The following is a 25,895-nucleotide window of genomic DNA, read 5'->3' on the forward strand; positions in this document are numbered from 1 at the left end:
ACATTCACGTGGACACTGAGGTAAATATATAGCAATAGCAGAAGTTGAGCCCACACATGGTGTACTTCATAGTACATAACTACCTTCAAGTAAGCACAGGGAGGTACATGACCTCTCTGCTTATTTCATTAACTGGAAAGCTATGTCATTTCCCTTCCACTTTTTGGTTCCCAGGAACAAAAAGACTTAATGAAGCAGCAGAACCAAGAAGCTAACACCTCAACACATTTCACACAAATGAAGGCACAGAAGAGCTGCACCGCTGAGAGTAGGTGGAAGTAGAATAAGCATCCTGGAAGTTTGTGCATTACAGGTCTCAAGAGAAGCCAGTAAGCATTTGCACTATTTGCTCAAATGAGCAGGTGCACAGATCAAACCCCTCATATGCAGGTATTAAGGCAGCCACACTAACTGATCCCAGGCAGCTGGAATGCTCAGGAGCTGATGAGAGCCAGTCTTAAGCCTTAGGGCAAGTGACCATTGCAGCCCTTTGTGGCGAGGTACAGCAGTAGAAAAGCAGCTGCGCAGTCTCCAACCTCCACAGGCAGCTCCCAGGCCAGGTGTTGCTCAAATCAACTACATCACTGATTACTGATGAAGAGCAGTTCAATACCAAGGCTTCTGCTCAAGAAGCAACAATCCAACAGAGGGAGATTAATATTTCTCCCTCTCAATTCCCATATCCTACTGATTTGTGGAAAACCCCAATGTTGAGGGAATCATGTCGGATTTTTCCAGTCTCATGCAGACTGCTGGTATTCATCCACCATCATGTTAATGCTCATGCTTAAATACAGGTAATTGTCTTTGATTATTCACACAAGAATTAGCTGTATGCAGAGATATCTAAGCTCCAAGAATCCAACAGCCCATGATGTAACAGTCAACTGACATTAAGTGATTCTTCAGAGTATTTTGGCACTGCACAAGGGAACTTCATGTAGCTTTATTTGAGAAGTTGTACTTTATGTATTTCTGTGTAGATACATCCAAGTGACACTGCTTCACTTTATACTGAAGCAGCAAGACATTCTCCAGGAAAGAGATTAATTTTACATGTTTTCTTTCTTTCAGATTTCCCTTACGCATTAATAAAGTTCACCTCCACAGCAAATGTCTCACGGTAGACTTTCCATGTTTTAGACTTGTGAGGGTTATCCAGCTCATTCCTGGGAAGGTAGAGTCTGAAAGACAAAATTCAGTAGCATATCTTACAGCCTATGACATGCTTTTCCTTTCAGCCAGCTAGAAAAATCTTCTAGCTGAGCCCTAGAATATTAAATACAGCCCCAGACCTTGAATTTAAACAGACATCAGCCATGCCTGCACAGTATTTTGTATCTTAAGTCATCTCAGAAACAAAGACAACCTGATGGGTTTGTGGATTGGCTCCCCACCACCCTCCCAGAGCCCCACAGTGCAAGATAGAGAGAAATGAATACTGCATTCAGCTCAAGGCCTCCTGATATGATACAAGTGCCAGGAATTTAATAACCAACCTTCCTAAAGGCAAGGATTTGATTCAGTACTCAAAAGGTAGCCTAGTGGCTACTAACCTCCATAGTTCTGGAGGAAACAAAGCTGTTCAGCAAAACCCTCAAGATGGCAATGTTGCAGGGCCATCAGACAGCTGGCATGCAGTTTTCCTGGCACTGGCTTGGTTTAATTGGTCTGCATTGAGACTGCAAGGTGCATTGCTGGCTGAGCATATTAAGTTAACTGTTACAAAGAGACTCATGGCTACCTCTCCTCAGGCTCTAACAGGATCAGTTAAGTAAAAACTGTCTTCTTTCTATTCCAGTCATGGAGAACACAGTAATTATATCTTATATGCCAAGTTCACTGTTCCTCTACCTAAATCTGTCAAGCAAGGCAGACCAAAGATAAGACTCTCTTGTCTCTGCATTTCTACATCATGCCCAAAGCAAGGCAGACAAGCCCAACTTTTGCCAGCTGGAGCTTCTCCAGGAGTTTCAGTCTCCACAAGCAAAATCACAGTAATTTCTAATTTTATCAAGAGCATGAGAAGCCATAAGAAGGCTTTTCTTTGTGATCTCAAGCATCAATACCTCTAACTGTGGTCTTAATGTCTGCCTGCTAAGCTACTGAGTTCCTGCTTCTCAGGCAGCCATACTATAGAGGATGGCAGATTTGAATGGTTAGCATTACATTTTTTAATTCAAATTCATTAACAATGGTTAGAGAGCACCAAGGAAATAATCCAGTGGTTTAAGTTAAGATAAAAAGGTCCCATATGTTTAAAATATTTGTCACAGCATGAGCAACTGCCAGCTCACAAGTTACAGCTGCGGATCAAAGACCAGTACCCACATGAAAGGTAGCTGGCTGATCAGGCCTGCTCTATCTCAGCTTTCAGCACTATGTTTATGATCTTTCAGCTCTATGCAGACACCAGAAGTTAGGATCTGAAGGTATTCACTAATATCCTTACCTGTTATTTTCAATAAAGGAAGTGTTGAACCAGAAAAAGAATGGGCAGCCATCATAGCCTTTTGGAAGAGCCTAAACACAAACACCTTGTTTAAGGACTGTGTTATACAACAGAACTTTTGTTTGTAGAGCATACCCCCTTTTCTTCATTAATTTGGTTTAAAAAGGTACAGTGCCAGAACCAGTACACTTGAAGAGCCCCAGATCATACACAGATCACTGTTTTCTCTGCAATTATTTCAGTACCAAGTCATTCAATACAATGATGTGAGACTCCCATGGTTAGGACCAGGGAGCAGCAGGTACCCAACTAAAATGCCTTGGTTGTACTGCTGTTTGAACAGCCAGGTGCTTCCCCTGCTTGCCTAGGCTGATATTACACCACTTGCTGCATCCTCACTGCACAGTGAGACACAGCAGGAGTCACTGGGAAGGAACAGATTCTGCCCCGTGCTGCCCAGCCAGGCAGGACCCACTGCAGTTTGCACCGTGGCCTCTCCCCATACCCAACTGAAGGTCTTCACACTGGTGTACTTACAGAACTGCATTCAAATCTGACTTTCACATCACCACGTAGAATAGGGCAGTCTTCCAAGCCAATGACTACAGCGTCACTTTCAGAATCAAAGAAGAGCTGGATAACAGAATAAAGAATTTGTTTTATGAAAGTTTCTGCAGCAAGACAAGAGCCCAATTCATGACAAGACCTAACTACTCATTCATGGTACACAAATACACCAGCAGTGCTGGAATAACAGACAACAGTTTAAGCTGCTCAGAGCAGAGTGAACTATTTGCATTTAAGTGACTCCCAGGGAAATCTTTCACTATCTCACCACTATATTTCCTAAGATTTGGCAAAGTTTAGCTTTTTTGTCCTCCTGGAATTTACATCATCCATTTACTTAGACTATGTAGAAATTGAATATTGGACATACAAGTAAGACACTTTTAACCTAAAAATCAGCTTTTAGCTTCTGTGACTCAACTTGTGTGTCTTCATAGTACTCACCCTGCAGTTTTTTTGATTGGCACATACACATTGTAGTACAATTCTCTTCCTTACTATTATCTGCACCTTCATATCAGTTCCATTGCCTTTCCCAACTCCTAGGAACAAAGTGTTGCATTATACCAGAGGCATAGACATTAGCTGGAAACATAGGTAGTCATGAAAACCAATTGCAGTCCTATTCAAAAGTGCTTTCTTTCCAGAATGCCTTGCTCAAGACTCTAGAGAACTCAAATGCTAAAGGTAAGCCAGGATTTTCAGTGGCTGAAAATTGCATTTTGAAGTTCCCCCCACTAGGGGAACAGGCTAATGTAAAATCTAGTTCCATTTACTGAACAGTAACAGCAGTTTGAACTCCCCTGGAACAAGGAGTGATGAACTTCCAGCCTTTGATCAAGATTATCAGCACACATGTACTGTAACAGGCATGTATCTAAAGCTCAGAAACATTAGTCGATCCAGTTCCACATGGGGAGTTAGTCTCACGTAAAAAGTGATTCCCCTTCCAAAAAAGGGCAGGTTGTATGTGAGCCATCATTTGGTCAGACGTCTAGAAAGTGACACAACACAGAGCAACTGACTACAAAATACTCTTCATTGTGTTCTGTGTCATTTAAATTCTCAAATCCCAGTTAAGTCTACATTCTGATCATGGGCTTAGCAAGAGAGAGAATTATCAGCTGCCTGTAATAGGAAACCATTACCAGACAGAGGAATACCCAAATACAAGAGCTCTTACCATGTATAGTGTAGATTTTGAGGTTTTTTATTTTGAGTTGTCTCTCTGGTGGGAGTTCCAAGTTATACTTGTTTTTCAGGATCTCATAATACCCAACATACCTACTCTGTAATGCAAAAAACCCAGACACATTATACAGTTTCTGTACCAACCACAGATTAATTCTAGGCAGAAGTAGGATTTAAATAGATCTTTTACTCCAAGTTTTTAGCTCTCCAATGTCCAAAGTAGAAGTACAATTGCTCTCCTTCCCTTTCCCTGCAGAAACAATCTTCTAGACAAATTCAATGTCTACATTTTTAAACAGCATTTAAATTTTATGTTTTAAGAAGAATTCTGTACTTTTTAGTTCAGCAAGAAGTGGATATTTTATATTTTATTCAGCCTTAAGAGGCTGAATGTTTAAACATACTAGAAATTTTCATTTTATTGAAGGACAGCTATAATTCTATTTTATACCAGCAATTTTAAGTACCCATCACAAGATTCACTTCTCAACTCTGCATCACGCAGAACAGTAAATCAAGATGTGCAAAAATGTGGTCTGAGGCAAAAAATTGTGTAGTATTTCCCAGTGAATGCAGTCTGCAGAAGATGCATTTCTCCACCCAAGCCAAATCAGCTTTCTTTCCAGAAAGCCACGGTCCCATCCCAGGCTCGGCCGCAGGCTTCTGTGCATCCTCATTAAACAGTCCAACTGCCTTACGGTGTCATGCTCCTGTGAGGGTGCCCAGACATGCTGTGGAATCTGCATCTGTGCAGATATTCTAGACCTGACCACACACATCTGTCCAGGTCACCCTGCTTGAACAGTGGGGTTGGACTGAAAGCTTTCCCAGTCTCGAGAATTCTTTTGTTATCCTAGATACTATACTTCAGAGCTGTCATTATTATGCAGAGGAAGGTATAAGGGGAAGGGGAAAGATGCAGAGCAACCCTGTCAGCTGTTCATATTCTAACTCTCACAGAAAGAGTACAGAAAGCTCAGGAGTTAAGCAAGTAATAGAAACCTACATATCTGAAACAAGGCAGGGGAGGTAGGGTAGCATAAGCACTCACAAGGTTAGCATTGGTTGGACTACTGCTCTTAAACCTGCTCGAGCTTACCTGTGATGGTGTTTCAACTCCTTGAAACTTGGTACTTGTGCTTCTATCAGTTCTTCTCTCCCCAAAGTAGTCCAAACTTTCCTACATAGAATGATAATTTCAAGGGTTAAGCTATCCATCCTACCACCATTCCCCTTCTTGAGAAGTGAATAGTAAATTAGAACTACACTACTCAAGTCCAGTAAAGGAATGCAAGTGGAAATATGCAATAATTATTTTGGTACCTTCTAAAGGAGACTTTTATCTACAAGAAGAAAGTATTAATTAGGAAGTCAGACACACAAATCTGTCATTCATGAAAAAGTGAAGTAGAGCAATATGACTTTCAAGCACTTGCTTCAGAACCATCTATATTTCTCAAGTGCTCTGTGGCAGACCAAGCTGAACACTAGCTCATATCTTCACAAAGCAAACTCAGAGGCAAACAAGTGATTAAATGGATATACAGTCTGCCCAGACTACCTTGAGTGTCCTGGGCCTTCTGCATCCCCAGCCTCCAGCTGATATATCAGACCTGGGATACTAAAGCAACATCAGCACCTGTCCTGGCTGGTACTTGATCTTTCTCCCTTTTCCTAGAAGGGCTTTCTTTTATAATGCTAGCTGACAAGACAATTCTTGATGCCTCACACTACTTGGAGGGAGACTGGGCAAAAAATTGCTTAAAACCACTTAAACCAGTGATACTATCTTTAGGAGAGTTTGCTCAGAAGTCAGGTACAGTTTAAGCTGTTGCTCAAGACCCTAGACACATTATTCCTCCAAAAAGAATCCTTCAAGCTGGTAACCTGTTAAGCACAATTTTCTCACTTCTTTCAGATCACAAATAGTCTCCACCAGAATTTACAATGTAGCAAGACTTGCATGAACTTTTTTAAAACCAGACTTTTCAGAGAACCCTTTTTCTAGTGTAGAATTTTTGCATAGTACTGGGGCATTTTACCATTTCAGTAAATCCTAAAAGGACATTTTGAATACTAAACAAATCAAAAACTAAACAGCAATTTTTACCTTTGCACTCTCAAACTGGTCACTGTCTATGAGCCAAGTACAGACCATTGTTCCAGTCCTGCCTGTATTAGACATAAAATACAAGTTAAACTGGAGCAGTTCAAAGGTATTTGAGATTATTTTGTGAAGGTGAAGTCATATCCTGTTATCTCATCTATTTCAAGAGTTATAAGTGACAGTCAAGTAGTCAAGTATTTCTGAGAAGAATGAGTTAAAGACAAGATACTACAGTTTGTCAACTTGTTCCTTGTCTCCACTTTTTCATTACTAGAGACACTTAGGCAGCTGGTCACTATCAGCATACTCCAGCAGGAAATAGAGTCAAGCACTTTACTAAATGAGGCTCTAAACTGAAACTTCCCAATGCTTTAAGTGTCAAGATTTGTTTCTCTGCCCCAACCGTTTTCCCTGCAACCCTGCTAAGAAGCCATCACGTCTGCTAGCATGAAGATGCCTATATAGTTTCAGTTTTTAATTTAAAAATCTCAAGAGGTCAAGTCACCCTCCCTATACTTGTTCTTCAAGCTGGTGTTGACCTGCAGGTAGTTTCAACATTCAGTTTTGCAAAACTTTTTAAGACAGAGCTCCACCTGGGGGCAACTGTTTAATGTTAAGTAACCACCTACTTTAAGCCAAGTATTTGCAATAGTAACAGCAGGTGGCTAAAGGTGTGGCAGACATTTGCAGGGAAATTTGTCTTACTTGCAGTTATTTATGCATTTCAACAGCTCCCACACCACTGTTGGTTCAGGTAGCACCTGCAGGTTAGCTCATATGTTTGACAGCTTTCACTATTCTTGTTTCCATAAAATTTCATTGTACTCTATCACCTAATGTCATGTGTATCTTGTTTTAAGATCCAGCAGTATCTGGAACATTCTAGAGGGGTAAAGTTATGGAGCAGATCATCTTGAGTGGTATCACACAACAAATACAGCATAACCAGGGATTAGGCCCAGCCAATACAGATTCATGAAGGGCAGGTCCAGCTTGATCAACATGAACTCCTTCTATGAGATGGTGACCCAGTTAATGGATGAGGGAAAGGCTGTGGATGTTGTCTACTTGGGCTTTAGTAAAGCCTTTGACACCATTTCCCACTGCAGTCTCCTGGAGAAACTGGCTGCTCAGGTCTTGGACAGGTGCACTCTCCACCGGGTAAAATCCTGTCTGGAGTCCAGGCCCAGAGAATCATTACATCCACAATGAAGTTACATCCAGTTGGCAGCTGGTCACTAGTGGTGATCCCAGGGCACAGGATTGAGGCCAGTTCTGTTTAATGTCTTCACCAACAATCTGGACAAGGGAACTGAGTGCATCCTCAGTCAGTTTGAAGAAGACACCAAGTTGAGTGGGAGTGTTGATCTGCTGGAGGGCAGGGACAGGCTGGATCAATGCACCAAGGCCAACTGTATGAGGTTCAATAAAGGGCTGGGACCTGCATTTGGGTCACAACAACCCCACAGAGTGCTACAGGCTCAGGGAATATTGGCTGAAAAGCAGCCCACTGGAAAAAGACTTGAGGGTGCTGGTTGACAGCAGCTGAACATGAATCAGTGTGCCCAGGTGGCCAGGAAGACCAATGGCATCTTGGCCTACATCAGCAATATTCTGATACAGCAGGACCAAGGTTGTCTCTCTATCCTTGTCACTGGAGAGGCTGCACCTTGAATCCTGCATTAAGTTTTGGGCCCCTCACAACAAGAAAGACATTGAGATGCTAGAGTGTGTCCAGAGAAGGGCAACAGAGCCAGCTCTGGGGTAGTACAAGTCTTCAAGTAGCATCTGAGAGAACTGAGAGTGTTTTAGCCTAGAGAAAAGGAGGCTCAGAGGAGACCTTTTCACTGTAAAGGTCATAGTGAAGTGGGATTGGTCTCTTCCATCAAGTAACAAGTGATAGCAGGAGAGGAAATGGCCTCAGGTTGTCCCAGAGAAGATTTAGATTGGATATTAAGAAAAATTTCTTTTCCAACAGGGTCATCAAGCACTGCAACAGGTTGCCCTGGAAAGTGGCTGAATCACCACTCCCAGAGGTATTCCTGGAGATGTGCAGATGTGGCACTGAGAGACAGTTTAGTAGTAGATCTGATAATACTGGATTAACAGTTGGACTTGGTCTTAAAGGTCTTTTTCCAACTTAAACAATGGATGATTTGAGCCACATTACAGTGCAAAACATTCAGCATGGGTGACTGGCAACCAGAAGCCAAAGCAGCAGCCTAACACTTTTAACAGTAGCAATTTCAGTAGCCTCCCTATCCCCAGTCTCTCCTGGGGGACTGCTGTCCCAGCTGCCAGAAAACCAGAAAGTTATTGAAGAACATTTTAGGACACATAATAACAGCTTAGACTAAGAACTAGTTTAGACTACCTAAAAATGGGGTTGTTTAATACTAAACAGAGTACTGCAGTCGTGCTAGTCATCACAGTGTCGGCAGCATTTGGCAAATTACACCGTAAACCCATGTCATAGTATGGTTTAAGGCCAAACTTGAATCAAAGAAGCTACAATAACAAAAAAGCATGATTGGTAGCATACACAGATTGCACATGAGAAATCCTACCTTTGCCCCCTTTACAGTGAATGGCTACGACATTCTTCTCATCTTGACTCATCCATTCACGGACACTGGCAGTGAATTTCAGCATGTCGCTAAATAAGAGGAAAGTTAGTGGATCAAGGCAAATGCCTACATAGAACTATTGCAATGTATGTATTTCTTGACAAGACTCACTGTAGTGCTGGGACATTGTGGTCATCAATGAACATCCTTTCCACCCTGTAGTGAAAGTACTTGGGATCATAGCCTTGTTCACCTATAGGGAAAGATCTGAAGTTATGCCAGGAAGGGAGAAGGACTGTAACAAAGAAAGTGGTTTGTAATACACAAGGGATGGTCTGAGCATGTACTAGTGTCTAAAATACAGCAGTGTTAATAGACATATTAAAATGAAAAAAACAGGGATAACTTGGCTAAAGCCATGAATGCTTAGCTTCTAGTTTCATACTTTTCACTCATACATTAAATTTTATCTCAAATATAGTCAGCAGCTAAACATACTTACTGCAGAGATTGTAGACTTTATAGTGGCCTGGATGTTTGGTGTCCAAAAATCTTGCAACTTCCTAAGCAATAATGAGTTTAGAGTAGTTAGTGCTCCACTTGTTATTTCCACTGCCAACTCAACCCCCCCACCCCCCAGGTGGGATCAACAACTGCACTCATGAACAGCACTTGGAAAGCAGGCCCTTCCAACCTGACAGCTCAGGTTCTCATCTGGAATAAATGTACTACTGCAGCTATCTTCCTAGTCCTATATATATTTCTACAATATCAGGAGGAAGAGCTCTGAAAAGGATATTATGTATACAGACCTTTAAAGCAACTTTATTTAGGTGAACAGATCACAATTACTAGCCTGGGACAGAACCACCCTGATTCTTCAAAACATTCCCAAAGAATAGGAGCATCAAAGTACTGGTGTGTCTCCACTGTGAGACAAAACCACTATGTTTAGTTGAGACACTACAACATAAGCAGTGCAGCACAGTGGAGATCATCACCCAGTCATTCCAACCAGCAAAGGCAGCAAAACTAGGAATGACATGATCTAGATCACATGTAAATTAGTGGGAACCTATAAAAGAAACATGTTTCAGAAACAGTGAATTTGGTAGGTAAGATTTTTACCTTTATGGGATTCCTGTAGAAAGACTGCTTCCCAGAAGATGGAAACGACATTGCAATAATTCGATCTGTTGAGAAGACAGCAATCACAAGTAACAGCAGGAAGCCCCCCTGCACATAAGAACTATATGACTGAGAAACATCCTTATGACATGTTTTATTCTTACCCTAATTATAAGAACAGTCTACCCCTTTCTGGTAGGCTTTCCTCTACATTTAGCAAAGCTAGAGCAAGACAAATAATGCTTCCCAAAGGATCAGTCACCATCAAGTGTCAGTCTCCACAGAATCAGAAGCAAAAATACTGTAAGTAAATAGTTTCCCAACATTGGTTCTCTAGGCCTCAAGTAAATTTTTATCATTACATACAGCATGTACAACTCTCCTAGAAGGCTAATTCTGGGGAATAGTGTCAGTCAGGAATCCATATTTCAAAATCCCACAGAAAAGGAGTAGGCCTGGTTTGACTTCATACTTAAATTTCATGAGCCTAAAACATTGTAGTTCATGACAAGCTCTTATTAACTGCAAAACAAGTCTTCACAGGACATAACATGCTGCAAAGTGACATTTGTTTCCACAAACCAGTAATATAAGTGAGATCCAGATCAAAGCCATCTTTCACATAACGTCTTTTGTTTTCAGAGACCTGCCAAAAAAGAAAAAAGTTAATCTTCCACAAGAATACCAACGATCACCAAGTGTTGCCTGTTACTAGGAAAATTCAACCATGTAGACTCTCCAGTTAAGCTTGAGTAGCAGAGCCTCACTTCATTACAGCATTATCCAAGAGCAAATTCCTTGTATTAACTTCTAGGTAGAAGCTCTGTATAGAATTTTTACCCATAAATACCAAAATTTATTCTAGTGAAAAGAACACTGCAGATTCTATGAATACTGCAGCATGAATCTGTCATTGTTATTTGAGTGTTTGGAGACTGAGGGGAAAAAGAATAAAGTTAAGGATTGCTTATTCCTAAACAATAAGACATACTTGAAGCTTAAAGTATGACTTTAATGCCCCTGATGAAAATAAGAGGCATTGACAGTGCATAGGGCTTCACCAGCTAGACTGCTTTGTTGGTACTCAAAATAAAGCTCCTAATTAAAACTCCTACCTTCCCCCATGTGTGGAAAAACAGTCTATGTACCACACAAGTTAGAAATTGTCAGTTGAGACACAAGGGGTGTTGCAATCACTTAGATATGCTGGCCTTCCAGGTCAAGTTGCTGCTTACTTGAACAAAGCCAAGAATGACAAGATTTTACTGAGGCTGGAGGCAAAGCTCCAGAGCCCTGTCAGGGACATCAAAGAGATGTGCTGCTTGGGCAACACTATCAATAGCAGACTAATAGGCCATGGTCAGTCTTGCTACTAACCACTGATGCTGCCTGAAGAAAGAGTTGGAAACAGTAGTAGTAGTCTAGACATGTTAAGAGGCCAACTTACCATTCTCCTGGTCACCCTTTCAAGTTGCTGCTTTTGTGAAGCCAGACGAAATATTCTTATCAAGATGACAATTCTCAGAATTCGGAGGAAAATAACCATTCTAGATAACAGATTCACCATGGAAGAAAATGAACACAAATAAACTTACAGGCAAAGATTAAAGCTGTTTAAAAGCTGTTTCAGGGAAAGTTTAAAACTTTGTTTCATATGTTGAACAAGGACATCCCAGGCTGATTTTGGAACAAACACAACATAATGGGTTTATTGTTAAGGGTATTTTGTGAGTACATGTTCTCAACAGCTAGCAGAACTAGGAAATCCCCTACTTGCTCAAACAGACTTCCACAGGCACCTCTGGCTAGAAAGCAACAAATTCCATTAACATTACGCATGTTATTATCACCAAGTTTTTGTTCCTTGAAGCTTATTCTCAACTATACATTTAAGTGCATACAGCCACACTAAAGTGTATGTAGCCACATGAAAAATAACTAAAAAGAAGCTAGACAGGCTAAGTACATCATGACTTGATTAAGAAACTTGAGAACAGATCAGTATATATCCCGTGTTTAATCATTCAGCAACCTGAACACTTGGTTTGGTTTGAGGAACTTTGAACTATTGTTGAACTTTGAAGCAGGAAAGAAGCTTAGGTGAGCGGTTCTATCAAAACAACTGAACAGAAGCAGCTGCTTTCCCCCACTCCTAGGGACAAGGGCAAACTAATATTCAATTCATTCCTTAAGGAGATAAGTGAGCATACATTTTAAGTAGCACACATACATTCTAGGTTTTGATACATTTGCATAAAAATGCAGGTGAATACCAACAGTAAGGGAGACAAAACTCCAGTATTGCTCACAGGAAGAAGCTAGCTGCAAGATCTATTCCTTTGACAGTTTTACTTCTTGATACCCAAGTTTAGCAAGCACTTCAAGACAAAACTAGTACTTACAGACATTTGTCTAAACTTTTTGTTTTCTTCTGGAATAACGTTCCCCTCTTATGCCCATTAGTCAGCTGAATTTGGGACAGGAGGTGACATTCTATTTATTTTTTAAGAGCTTGACTTTTCCTTGGCTGATGCAAGAAAGTTTCTCTAAGTCAAACCTAGTGCAGATAAACTCATCTTAAAGTTGTAGTTCTGCCTCCATCAGGAATTAATTCATTTCACAGGTTATTATCTGATCAAGATACAGAAATCAGAAGGACATAGGACTTGAAGGAGCCCATGCACATAAACAGCATGTTTTCTCTCCCCAGATCATGGCTGAAAAATCCGGCATTATATTACCATGAGGCTTTTGGGAAAGCAAAGCAAAGGAAACAAGGCAGTTTGGCAACTCTTTCTACTGAAAGATCTTTTAGACAGAGATCCTCCCTTTGTTGTCTCTTCCATTTGCTATGATAATGCAATTCTTCTCTCTGCCCTTCTTCAGACCCTCCATTAAATCTACTCTATTAGACCCTCTCTATTAAGTCTACTGCACACCTTTCCCCAAAAAGTGCTTGAGTCAGAGCATTTTATGGCCCCATTTTTAGTTACCTCAACTAGTATGTTCAGATCCCTTCTGCCTTCGAGGCAGGGACAGCCTATGGCATAACCACAGATCAAAGCTGTGTGTCTATCCTGCACTGGTCTGTACCATATGCACACATCTGGCTTAGAGGTGCCCAAGAAAACTCTTAGAAGATTATCAAGAAAAGAGCTCACACTTACCAGCTGCCATACCACTCTTACCTTGGTATCTCCTTTGCTGCATCAACCTCTAAGAAGCAGTACGTCAAATTAATTAACAGGGTGCCCACAACTATACATGCATCCAAAATATTCAGTTTGGACTGGAAATAGTTCCTGAAGCTGAAACCAAGGAGAGTTTTAGAAAGATGCCAATATAGGTAGCAAAGACTGAAATATATCTTCAAGAAGATATACAGAGCTACTGCTGGAGACAAGCACTCCTGCAATTTTTCTTAACACTAAGCACTGAAGTCTCACTAAGAAAGCAATCTTAGCCCTGATGTACACACAAATTATGGAAAAACTGTGTAGTTTCCAAGTGCTCACTTACTTAAAGGTTGTTCCATAGAATGGTAATCACCAACATACACAGCCAAGAAAAGACATGGCTATTATCTATGACCAGACAATTAGCCTACAGGACACCATGCTCATAGTTCAAGTTTTAAGTTTTGCTTCCTTCCTATCTTGAGGACTTGCCACATGGACTTAATTTTTGCCTATGTCTTACCCTTCAACAAACACCCTTAGGAGAACATCGACGAGAAAGAAGAGTGCTATTGCCAGGGAAACACCTTCAGGAATCTCTGTACTCTTCTTTCTCTCACTGATAGCCAGATCCAGAATCACAACTATAATGTCCACAATGATAAGTACAACTCCAAATACTCTGCAAAGAGAAAAATACAAAGAAGTTTCAGGGGTAGGAATGAACACTTATCAGCTAAACAGCATAAATGCTGATATCTAAGCTGTTCCAGCAAGAGTTGTTCTCTTACATCGATTGAAGCCTGCTCAATTAGAAGCTGAAGGTTTCCAACTGCATTTTTAAGTGATGTACACAAAAACCCTCATCTATGTGGAACCATACATTTACCTCAGATACAGCTGTAGTTATTAATTTATGATTTCACAGCTACCTAGAAGCAGTGCAAACCTGAATGCTTTAGGCATACTAGTGTCATTTCTGCTTTCATTTTACTCAGCTTCCCTCCCTTTCATGACTTAATACTGTCCCTTAAAAATAACTGCCTTTAATGGCTTGCCTTGTTCCAGCACCTAGACTACACACAACTGACCAACTGTTTGTTCAAAGGCTGCCAGCCAAGAATAAGCCATTAAAGAGGTTTTATCCAAGTCAATGACATTTACAGTTCTGAATTTCAGCTCTTCTTGAAGAATGTAGTCATATCTGTTTAAGTATTATTTTTCAACTCTAGTACTTTTCTCAAGTTACCTTTCCTGGGATTCAAAGGATTCAGCACTTTCAGACAGAGCAAGCTGGTGTTACTGATGTTCAAGGAGTTCTTAAGTTCTTACACCAGAAATGAGGACTATTTTTACCTTTCCCACATCATTACAAGCTCAAGCTTTTACCTGAATCCAAATGACATCACAAAGGGGGCAATTTTTCTCCTAGTTGCACTGCAAGAGAAGAGAACTGACATCAAAACAAGTGATATTTTGCTACAGGTATCAGCCGCAAGGACAGTTATATTCTTTTGTTCACATTCCTTTAGTTTTAGTATTCTGCACAGTAGTGACTTCTCTAAGATGAGATTACTCAGTTGCATTCATGAAGTATATAGGTTAAGAGAGTACTTGAAAACAGTACTTTGATCACTTGTTAGAAAAAGTATTAATCAGCTTACAGACCCTAGAAATACAGCAGTATGTACTTATCCAGAACATTATTCCATGTCACAATTCCAGTGATGCTTGAACTCTGGCTTAGTAAGCTATAAGAAGTGGGTTTATATTGGTCAAGAGGAAGATTGGAAGACAAACATCTCTTAATATATTTCATTCCATATATTAGCTTATTGTATCAGACCATTTTTTTTCCCCAGATCTGAAAAGAGCTGCACTTGTTAACAGCTCCCGTGCCTTTGGAATAGAGGAATAGAAATCCCACTTCTACTTTAAAAATGAAACATCACTTTGGCTTTCAGATTGAAAATCCAAATATCTTTTAAGAAAAACTGTTTCTGAAACCAAGTTCTTCCAGTTGTGAGAATTATCTTCAGTCCTGGCAAAGTCACAGCTCTTGTTTCCAATTACAGTAGATTTTGTTGCCTCTTTGGAATACTTTAAACCCTTTGGTTTAGAACAGAGCTTTTAGGTAACTCTCTTTCTGGCTGGAAGCCTCTTTAGATTACACCAAGAACTAAGGTAGAAGTTCTTGGTGTAGAACCTGCAAAACTCAAGTGCTGACAGTGAAAAACAGACTGCTAGTCTGTTAATGTAAGCATCAAGTCTTTTCTTAGACACTTAGAAGAAAACACCTTTTTTCAAGCATATCACTAACAGCAGGACTTACCATTAGTCCTAACATACTCACAAAAAGTACTGATAGATTGTTTTGCACTGTTACAAGAAGTTTTTGTCAGCTCAGTAATACACACTGCACCCCAGTGATCCTGTCCAAAATACTTGTTTCCTCTAGGAGAACTTCAGCATTGCATTTCACTTGGTGCACTTCAATAACCCAGTTTAAGACAAGGCTAGATACCTCTGAAGTGCTAAGGCAGCATCTTACTGGGGTTACTGAATTAACCCACATTTTTCATTATTAGGTTCTTACTCTAAACTAAGGTACAAGGTCTAACCAGCAAACATTTGCATTCTTAAGCTGGAAAAATACGCGTGGGTTGTAGTCCTCACTATTCCTATAGAAGTCAAGGATGTAATATATGCCTTGTCCTGAAGGCAGCTTAACATATAAAAGGTTTTCCTGGTGTTTATGAATGCCAAATATCTAAGGAAACATTGCAATGGTGACACTAATGGTTTGCTGGTCTATGTCTGTCCAGTCAAATCTACAATTGTAGTGGGGACACCAAGACTCCAACTTACACAGTTTATAGAAAAGTACCTCTAACTAGGTACACTCAAAACAAAAATATATGCATACACCACTCCAATTTGGCCTGCCAACATCTTAAACGAGTTGAAGGAAACATGGCACATTTGATTACATAACTAACTTAGAGCTTTTGTGAAATACATTTGTAAATTCCAAAATCTAGAAAAACATGTTGTCACACAGAATAACTGAAGTAACAGGCTTAGGCTTACTGTTCTTGAGCTGCAGGACTTGCCGCTGACTCGACTAAGCTTGCTCTAAGAGTAATATGAGGTAAACACTGTCAGGAAATAACTGCTTCAATAATAGAGGTAACTACTAGTTAAGTTCAGACAATTTAGTCTTGATGTGTGCCACTGCTTATTCTTATGCCCAGGTACTCATTCACCTCATTGTCTCACCAGCACTTGTTCTTCTGTGCTCTCACAAACTCATTCTTTTGGGAAAATTTAGTCAATATGGTTTGGACTAGCCGTTCTCCATAATATGATGGACTTGTGTTCTTGGGTTAGACTTTTACCTCTAGAGGGATAAAGAGGCTTCCTCAACTTATTTGTCTTCGCTATGTACTAGAAAAAATGTCAATATCAATCATTTTACTGGGCTTATCTCTACTTCAACAAGCCATCTGCCTTCTTATTTTGGCTCATCAGATTCCACTTCTGGGGGTAAGCAAAAAAATTTAGTATATCATTAGCTTACTTGGAACAGGTGTCTGGTCCATTACCCTCATCACGACCATTATCAATCTTTACTGTGGCCTCTTCAGCTGTTCGAGAGCTGGCAAAGAAATAATACAAGTCACACACTGATAGAGGTGTCAACTCTGTATATCGCTATGCTTTGTTATTTCAAAAAAAAATAACTAACTGTCAAGTGAGCAGCAGCCTGAGCCAGAGCACAGGCCCAGTACCAGGGGAAGAAAGACTTTCCCCATGTTAGCACAGCTGAACACCTTGGTTAGTGCTGATCTATTTCCTATTAGCAGCCCCTTTCTCAAAAGGTTTCCCTTTTTTCACCCCTGCACAAAAGAGAAAGAGGAGTTCAGCAGTAGGATAAAGGGCTTTGAAGCACTGCATCCACCAGTCTGCTAAGGACACAACAGTCCAGGCTCTAGAGGTAGCAGAAATATGCATATGCAAAAGGACTTCAGAAAGTCCAAGTGACATTAATGCTGTTACTGACTTTCTTGTACAGAGGATTAATGTTTTCACCAGGAAAAGTCATAGCATAGAGATGTTTTTGTGCAGAGCAGGATACCAGACCGGAAACTGGAAGACCAGAGCAGCAGCTGAGCTAGTGCTGGAACAGCAGTTTTTTGGGGTAGTGGCTGCTTGCCATAACTTCCTTAAAAGGGTCTCTTCAGATCAAGTTTTTGGTTTTTTTTGAAGGCCACATGACAATTTCAGAGAAAAAGTGTAGCATCAAAATCCAGGAGTCTTTATTTCAGTCTTCTCCACAGAAATACTGTGATGCATAATAGCACAGCCAGTGCTTGCCGTGGCCCTGCCTCTGTTTTCACTGCTTCGTGGGCAGGAACAGCTACACACACATATTCAATATTGATGCTTCCATGCTGTTCTGAGGCAGCCTAGCATGTTTGAAGCATTAGTGTAATAATTTTGAGGATTCAAATATTCTTCATCCTCTGCAACAGACTCATGCACCAGCACTGCTTCTGCAGTCTGGGCTAACCACCTTTTAAGCAAGAAGTTTAATGATGCCTCTCCTAGCATCATTCCTAGTTTCAGGAACCAATACTGATGCTTTACCACTTGCACTCAGTATCAGGCTCAGTAGAAGAATTATTCTGATGCCGCAATTTTAGCATTCAAACCTCATTTCCTAGTTCCAGTATTTCCAGTGAAGCTGCTGCCTCATTTTGTTCCTAGAGCTGAAGCAAAGCTTTAGTGATGGATAGGCATTCAGGTTTGCTTCCCAGCTATTCTTACAGAATATTCACTTGGGTGTTTACACTTACTGAACAGCAGAAATGCTTCACTTATTAAAGTCTGCTACTGCTGCAGCAATTTTGCAGGTCACTTGCTTATATTTGCAGACACATGAAGTGCATCAAATGCTACCTTCTTATCCTCTACTGTGATTAAAATATGCCACAAGAAGAATGAGAAACAAAAGTGTTTTCAGTTAGGAAGACAATCCTTAATACAAAGATAAAACAGAAGTCCAAGTACACTGTTTCCATAGTGCTCCCACACAAAAATTCAGTTCTAGATAATGCCTTCCTCAGAGGGAGTTTGTTTTGCTGATCATTCTATATCTACTTGTTGCCCAAGACAGAATAAGTGTTCAGCCACAAGCTAGTACAATTAGGCTTTGACTATGGGGGTGGAAGAGAATAAAAGGAGGACATATTAGAAGAAATTGTTTCCTTCATGCACACACTCCATACAGAGCACAAGCTTTTCTGACTGCTCATAGCTAAAGGCAATCTCAGACTTGAGACTTTTAAAGCAAGCACAGAAAGAGTCTTGCCTGACAAGAGATCTTGACACTCTCTTGCAAGTCTCTTGACAGTCTGGACGCTAAAAGAGAGCACACTTTAATGCCATGGGCTTATTATATCAGGGATGGAGACCTTGTACTCATCAATCACTTACTAACTACTTACAAGTGAATCAAAACAGCATATTTCTCTCAAAGGTATCCCTCCTCTCAGACAACAGCACTGGTGGCAGAGGGGAGATAAAAAGACTATGCTATATAAACTTCAGACACGCCATCATTCCCTTTGTTATATTTTAAACACTAAGAACCTAAAGACAGGGGACCACACACCACATACTAAATCCCAAACCTCCTCACTGACACAGCTCCTTTCACTCACCCAGATGATTCTCTTGGCTGGGTCCCTTGTTCATACCTCACAGCTGTCATTTTGCCTGTTGTTGTTGTTGTTCTGCTGACCTGAAGAGAAACACACCGAGTTAAAGTGAGACAGTACAAGAAACAGTGAATAGCAGCATCTTATAACAGCCTCACCCTCAGGGTCCCAGCAGCCAAGCTTCTACTGCATTTTCAACTATTTCCCCCCTATGATTGACAAAGCTCAATCTTCAGCTATAACACTGGTGAGAGTCAAGGCAGTCAGCACTCTGATGAAGGGGTTTTGACTACACCAAACATACCACAGCGATAACAGCATCTTTACCTCGCGATGAAGCACTTCACCCTGCTTCAAGCTCTGAAACACAGAGGAGCCCCAGCTGGCACCTCCGGGAGAGCTGCGGGCGCGGACCGAACGGCAGGGAGCAGGTCCGGGAGCTGCCTCCCGGCACACAGCAGCTTCCCGGCCGGGAGGCCCGCACTTGGTCCCGCTGCATCCCGCTAGCGCAGACCCCCCCGGAGCCCTCCCCCCTACCTCACCTCGGCGCGGCCGCCGGGCTCAAAGTCGAGCCTGGACACCGCCCCCGGCGCCCCGCGGACTCAGCGGAAAGTTGGGTTAAACTTCCTGAGGGCTCTATCCCGGCCCTCCCTCTCCCCCTCCCTCCCCCGGGCCGGGCCGGGCCGCGCCGCGCCGCCCCTCTCACCCACCGAGCAGAGGCGCGAAGGTCGAACACGCCTCTGCGCCCCCGGGCTGCGGATAAGGGGCCCGGCGGGGCTGCCCGGCTGCACCTGGGCCGGGCCGGGCCGGTCCGGGGTGGGCTGGGCGGACCCGCCCGCTGCCATGATAACGGCCCCGCTGCCCCGCGCCGCCCCCGCACCGCCCGCACAGGCCGCGGGCGGGCAGCGGGGCTCCCCAGCCCACCGGAGGGGCGTTCGCGGGCAGTAGCGGGTTGGGTCGGAGTGTCGGTCTGCTGCAGGGTAGGAAGGTCCTGCAGAGGGATCTGGACAGCCTGGAACGATGGGCTGAGACCCAAGAGCATGAGGATCAACACGGCCAAATTCCAGGTCCTGCACTTGGGTCACAACCACCCCAGGCTGCGCTACAGGCTGGGGACAGAGTGGCTGGAAAGGACCTGGGGGTGCTGGTCGATAGCGGCTGAACTTGAGCCAGGAGGCTGTGGCCCAGGTGGCCAAAAAGGCGAATACATCCTGGCCTGTACCGGCAATAGTGAGGCCAGCAGGACCAGGGCGGTGAGTGCAGCACTAGTTAGGCCACACCTCCCGTAGTGTGTCCAATTCTGGCCAATCCCTTATTTCAGGAAGGACTCTGTGGTGCTGGAGTGTGTCCAGAGAAGGCAACAGAGGTAAGTGATGGGTCTGGAGCACAAGTCCTACAAGGTGCAGTTGAGTGCACCTGGGGACATTTAGCCGGAAGGGCAGGAGCTCAGAGGAGAGAGACATCGCTCTGTAACTGCCTGGAAGGAGGGTGGAGTCAGGTGGAGTTCAGCCTCTTCTCCCAGGTAAATAGGGACAGGACAAGAAGATACACTCTGTTGCAGGGAGGTTTAGGTTGGACATTAAGAAGAAACTCTTCACAGAAGGAGTCATTAGACACTGGAACAGGCTGCCTAGGGAGTTGGTGGGTTCACCATCCCTGGTGGTGTTCAAGGAAAGACTGGGCATGGGACCATAGTGCCATTGTCTAATCGACATGGAGGTGTTCAAACACAGGTTGGGCTCAGTGATTGCTGAAGTCTTTTCCAAGACTTTCCAAATCTTTTCTAATTGATTCTGTAGTTCTGTGTGGGGCCACACTGCCCCCAACCCACCAGATCCCAGCCAGCCCCACCATCTGCTTCCGAGTCCCAGCCTCGCAGTTTTTGTAAACTTTTCTGCTGTTGTGGTTTGATGCCTCTCAATGCCTTTCCCATGGCTTGACAGCTTTGTGAGGCTGCACTCGAGGCAGGGCCAGTGCAGGATGGGCAGGGGCTGCAGGCCAGCAGGTCCCCCACAGCCTGTAGCAGCTTTTGCCATCATCCAGGGCAGAGCATCGCAATGAGCACTTGGATTTTCACACGGCATCGAGCACTTAGGTTTTCGCAGAATCGGAGCCTCCAGAATGTGATGTGTAACCCTGTGCTTTGCAGAGGCTTCACGCCTACCTCGTTACCAACAACTAAGTGAGGAGCAGTCCCTGGGCATCCCACGCTACAGCAGTGCTGCTGTAGCTGCTGAGGCCAGGATTGCGCTGGGGAGGCTTTCTGCAGGACGGCCGGCACCAGAGGGAGCCCAAAGCGAGCTTTTAGCGGCTGCTGCCTGGGCTGCTCGGGCTTGGCAGGAGAGATGCGGTAACTGATGGCAGGAGCCTGTCTGGATGCTCCCTGCCCAAAAGAAATAAAATACTTAAGGTGAATGCTGAGAATAGGGAACATTTCTGAGCACTAGACTAAAGAGAAAGTTTTCCGTTCAAATATGCATATGTATAAATACATAAATATCTAGTACTGACACTGGTAGCAAGTAAGAGAAACATAGAATCATAGAATATCTGGAGTTGGAAGGATCCACAAGGATCATCAAAGTCCAACTGCTGTCCCACTCCTGACACTTCAAGAATCCTGAGAGTGTTGTTCACACATTTCTTGGGCTCTGTCAGGCTTAGTGCTGTGACCACTTCCCTGGGGAGCCTGTCCAGTGCCCAACCACCCCCTGGGTGAAAAACCATTTTCCAATATCCAGCCTAGACCTCCTCAGACACCTTCAGATCATTCCCTCAGATCCTCTCACTGGGCATCACAGAGCAGAGATCAGAGCCTGCCCCTCCCCTTCCCTTCATGAGGAACCTGTAGACAGCATTGTGGTCTCCCCTCAGTCTCCTCCAGGCTGAACAGACCAAGTGATCTCAGCCACTCCTCATACGGCTTCTCCTCAAGGACCTTCACCATCTTCGTTGCCCTCCTTTGAACACTCTCTAACAGTTTAATGTCTTATTTTTATTGTGGCACCCAGAATTGCCCCCAGCACTCGAGGTGAGGCAGCCTCAGTGCAGAGCAGAATGGGACAATCCCCTCCCTTGCCCAGCTGGCAATGCTGTGCCTGATGCACCCCAGGACAAGGAGGGCCCTCCTGGCTGCCAGGGCACTGCTGGCTCATGTTCAACTTGCCATGGACCAGGACCCAGCCCCTGCGTAGACTCTGACAACTTGTCTTTGTTAAACTTCATTAGGTTGGTGCTAAGTATGTTAGGTATATTCAGATAATTATGTATTTGAGAAGCAGCTAAACAAGGATGGAAACTAAGTTGGATGATGATAAGAAACATTCAATTAATTTTCCCTTAGTTATAAAATAAAAATTACATGTGCAGTGTAGGGAAAGAAAAAAAAAGGAACTTGTAATTGATAGAACAAAGAGCATTTAGTTAGAAAGAAAAGACTATTCAGTTAAGGCAGGAAAGATGTAACAAATTTTTTAAAAATATAACAAGTAGCAGGTGCACAGTGGTTTGTAGAAAGAACTATTATATAAGCATTTATCTTTGAGAGAAGTGTCTGATGTTGCTATTAGGGAATTGATCATGAATATTATTGGTTAACAAGCTTATTGATAATTATACTATTGGCTATCCAGGCTTATTCGAGTTATTCTAACACAATGGTGAAAATATTATAAAAGTTATGTACACTTTTAATAAACATCTCTGGTTATACCACGACTGGGGACCGTGTTTCTCTCATGCACCTACAGTGCAGGTTACTTAGGACAGGCTTGATCCCGTGGACTGGGTGAGGATCCTGTGAGTTACTGTCAGCAGGAGTTTATACCTCTGGAGCACCTTCACAGTGGAAGTGGTGGGGGGAGGCCCACATCAGGGAACAGTGTAGAAATACAGAAGTCTAGTTTCCCCTGTCCTGGGCTCTGGAAGCACCAAGGTGTGAAGGCAGTTTAGGTATTGAAGTAGACTTCTCACCAGACAACCTGTAAAAACCAGCCAAAGGAGGGGCTGAGGGTGGGAGACTTCCAGTTTGGTACCCGGGCTGAATTCCAGGGCCAGCCAGGTAAAGGTGCATTTTAAAAGGAAGAACAGCTCTTCCCAGTTTTCATCACATAGATAGATGCTGCATTGCCAGTGATACTGAGTTTCATTAGTTTCATGAGTTTCCTGGTGGTTGATCTATTTTCTTAAGACCCTAACTTCTGGACTCAGATGACTAAAATAAAAACACCATCTTTTTACTAATAAAATTAAATTTCTATCTCTCACCTGGTAGAGAAAACCATAGGAACAAAATCCAAAGTTCATAAAGCCAAAAGTAAAAAGGAAGCATTGAAAGTGTTATGTTTTTTAAATTCAAGACTTGTAAATACTTTTCATTATATCTTGCTGGTTAAGTCATGATACTGATATTTAATAACCCTTGAGAATTCAGTTCTGATCCTCTGACAATTTTTCATCAGTGTAAAATAGCTGAATTATCAAAAAATATTTAAATGTTGAGTAAATAATCCAGTTGCGTACTGGCTAAAGAGCAGGATTAAGTATGCATTTCTCAGAGGGGTGATGACATACTTTGCATTCCGAAAATAACAGAGAAGGTGGTAAACAGAATCTCTTAACTTGACAGATATTAAAATTGGTAGGTATTGCTCTTCTCTATCTGATTCTTTTAAGACAGGCAAGAAAAATAATTACATTTTTATTAAGTCTTGAGATAGCAGAAATATGCAGATAAGTGGGTAAAAAATGAATTCTCTGCCATTAAAAACAGGTAGATCAGATGACCTGATGGTCATAGTTTGCCATCTTGGCTCTGCTCCCTGAGAAGTGAGAGCAGAGGGTTTCAACTAATAAAATATTAAAGAAGCTTAATAGTAGAAGCAATAGTAATAAAACTAATAATAATTGTAAATCAACATGCAATTAGGGAAAATAATTGTGTCAAAGATATTTCTAAAAGAAGACTGCAAGTTTTACTGCTAAAATAAAAGTATTTTGTTGCTTCTCTAAGCAACTGACTGGCTAGAAAATAACTTTGATTAAAAAGGTTCAATCAATGTTTCACAGTGATGTAAGTGCAGCACACTAGTCCTAAAATAACTAAAAGAGAAACCATCCTTAAGCAATTCTTTTCCTGAGAGATTCTGCAGGGTTTGCGTGTTGTCTTGCATTGTTTAATGTTGTGTTGTTTTGTTTTAAACCATGGCCTGGATAAAATCCTGAGTGATGAAGTTTGCAGCTGACACAGAAGTTGTAACCATGGTCAGATAGAATAAGAACAATTGCCTGGCACTGAGTAAATTGTGACTTATATCCAGTGCCAATCTCAGAACACAAGACCTCAGGATGATGTTTGGTACCCTCGGTACCTGAAGGACTATCAACATGTGTTAAAAACATTCTAGGTCTGCTTACAGTCCCTCTAACTCCCAGCAAGGCAGCTGCCACCTGCATGGCCTGTGTGTGCACATGTCAAAAAGCCAGCAGGCATTTCTGGACTAACTTCTCAGGTGTTGTGAATCACAGTCATCCTGACTGCACTGGGTAACACCATGCAGGTCAGACTTGGAGCATCAGTGACAGAGGAAGTCAGGTAACACTGAAAAGTCCTGGAGCAACAGCAGGGATTAGCCAGTGAAAGATGACTGTGGCATGTAGCTCTGTGATGAAAGTGAGATCCTTGGATCCACAAGCAGGAAAGATTTTGGAAATATTGCCTGAGCTCTTCATATGGCTCTTAATGTGAGTGACTTAATCACAGTCAGACATGGCTGGATCTGGAAAAAGGACAAGGTGCCCCAGAAGGGGTGTAAGCAGACTCGCACCATCAACATTTACGACTACAAAGATATTTCTTCAGCAATTGCTTAACCTTTGAGTCAGTTAAATTGATATGGCACTTCTCTGTTGGGCTGCAGAGATCCCTCCAGAACCTGCAGTTCTGCTCCTGTCCTGAGCACATATCTCTGCTGCTTGTCCCTGCCTAAGGCAGATCAGGCTCCCAAATCTAGGCAGAATATTGCAGTTCCTGAAGCCCCCTCAACATGGTGGCCCAGCGAGACCACCTCCACCACACCCGTCACACACCACCCACAGCTCTTCTCACCTCTATGTACTTGTTCTACATTAAACTGCCCTGAATGAAATCTCCCCAGGAGCAGAACTTGTTCCTGCCTTTCCTCTCCATGCCAGCTGAGTGCCCTACTCACGAGTGTGATGTGCTTGCGCCGTGTTCCTCAGCCCTGCCTAGGAAAAGCTCCAAGCAGCCCCTCGCTCCATGACCATGCAGGGTTTCCTGCACACACACCCACAGCCAAAGCAGATAATGGAGGTTTGGATTCCCAGCCAGGAGCAAGCACACAGTTTCTGTGTTTGGACCTAGCCTTTAGCAGGGAAAAAGGCTTTTGGCAGCAGAGGGCTCTTCCCCTTCTCAGAGTAAGGCATCATGAAATTAAAAGGCTGCAGGATGAGACTTGGAAGATTCAGACTCAGGGCAGAAAAAACAACAATGTGAGTAATTAACAAGTGGAAGAACACGCTAAGGTTTATGACTGGTTCTTCTGCACTAAATATTTTACAGCAAAATGTCTTTTTCTCAAAGGGACATTCCAGTTCAAATGGGAGAGAATTAGGTCAGGGAAGTTCTTTGACCTGAAGTAGGTAGAAGATCGTGGAAACCACATACTCCCTCTGGTCTTGTGATTAATTCCCTTTGGTACAGCTATTCCTGACATGGGATTGCTGAGACCTGTGCTTGCCCTCAGGAACTTACAAAATAATTACATTTGTTGTGTCAACCCATTAGATACTCACAGGCTGCATGCAGACTCATTAGTTAAACTGAATAATGTATTTGCTCTTTGAACGTTATCAAAATATTCAGATCTAGCATGTTTCATGGTCTGCCACCATTGCTGCTTCTTTGTACACAGATTTCTGTGGTTACTCCTGGCTTACCAACCACAGACTTTTCATGCGCAAATG

At 42.6% G+C, this 25,895-nt stretch overlaps 1 protein-coding gene across 2 annotated transcripts; it reads right to left on the reverse strand.

Annotated features, from left to right (window-relative positions):
• Nucleotides 1-930: 930 nt before the first annotated feature.
• Nucleotides 931-19,756, reverse strand: LOC128803423 (phosphatidylinositol 3,4,5-trisphosphate 3-phosphatase TPTE2-like). 2 transcript variants are annotated; one of them, XM_053970368.1, is made up of 19 exons: nucleotides 19,622-19,756; nucleotides 18,915-18,994; nucleotides 16,769-16,846; nucleotides 14,578-14,625; nucleotides 13,712-13,870; nucleotides 13,201-13,320; nucleotides 11,460-11,559; nucleotides 10,595-10,658; nucleotides 10,013-10,077; nucleotides 9,387-9,447; nucleotides 9,056-9,137; nucleotides 8,885-8,973; nucleotides 6,321-6,382; nucleotides 5,310-5,390; nucleotides 4,203-4,308; nucleotides 3,464-3,561; nucleotides 2,990-3,085; nucleotides 2,453-2,523; nucleotides 931-1,184 (listed from the first exon to the last, which is right to left on the reverse strand). In XM_053970368.1, exons 1-19 carry the CDS (start codon nucleotides 19,754-19,756, stop codon nucleotides 1,082-1,084), a joined length of 1,698 nt encoding a protein of 565 aa, XP_053826343.1. In that variant the 3' UTR covers nucleotides 931-1,081. The 2 variants fall into 2 exon arrangements, with proteins under 2 accessions (XP_053826343.1, XP_053826342.1); XM_053970367.1 differs by lacking the exon at nucleotides 19,622-19,756 and adding an exon at nucleotides 19,454-19,472.
• Between the last annotated feature and the right edge of the window lie 6,139 nt (nucleotides 19,757-25,895).

Source organism: Vidua macroura, chromosome 2 (genome assembly GCF_024509145.1).
Source record: "Vidua macroura isolate BioBank_ID:100142 chromosome 2, ASM2450914v1, whole genome shotgun sequence".
Taxonomy (NCBI): domain Eukaryota; kingdom Metazoa; phylum Chordata; class Aves; order Passeriformes; family Viduidae; genus Vidua; species Vidua macroura.

Bases quoted from the DNA above. Each gene is read 5' to 3' on its own strand.
- LOC128803423 (XM_053970368.1), bottom strand. From the start codon at position 19,756: ATGGCAGCGGGCGGGTCCGCCCAGCCCACCCCGGACCGGCCCGGCCCG. The intron at 6,383-8,884 runs GTAGGATTTCTC...TGTCTAATACAG, and splicing joins TCACTGTAAAGGGGGCAAAG to GCAGGACTGGAACAATGGTC. The intron at 1,185-2,452 runs GTAAGGATATTA...TTTGTCTTTCAG, and splicing joins TCCTTTATTGAAAATAACAG to ACTCTACCTTCCCAGGAATG.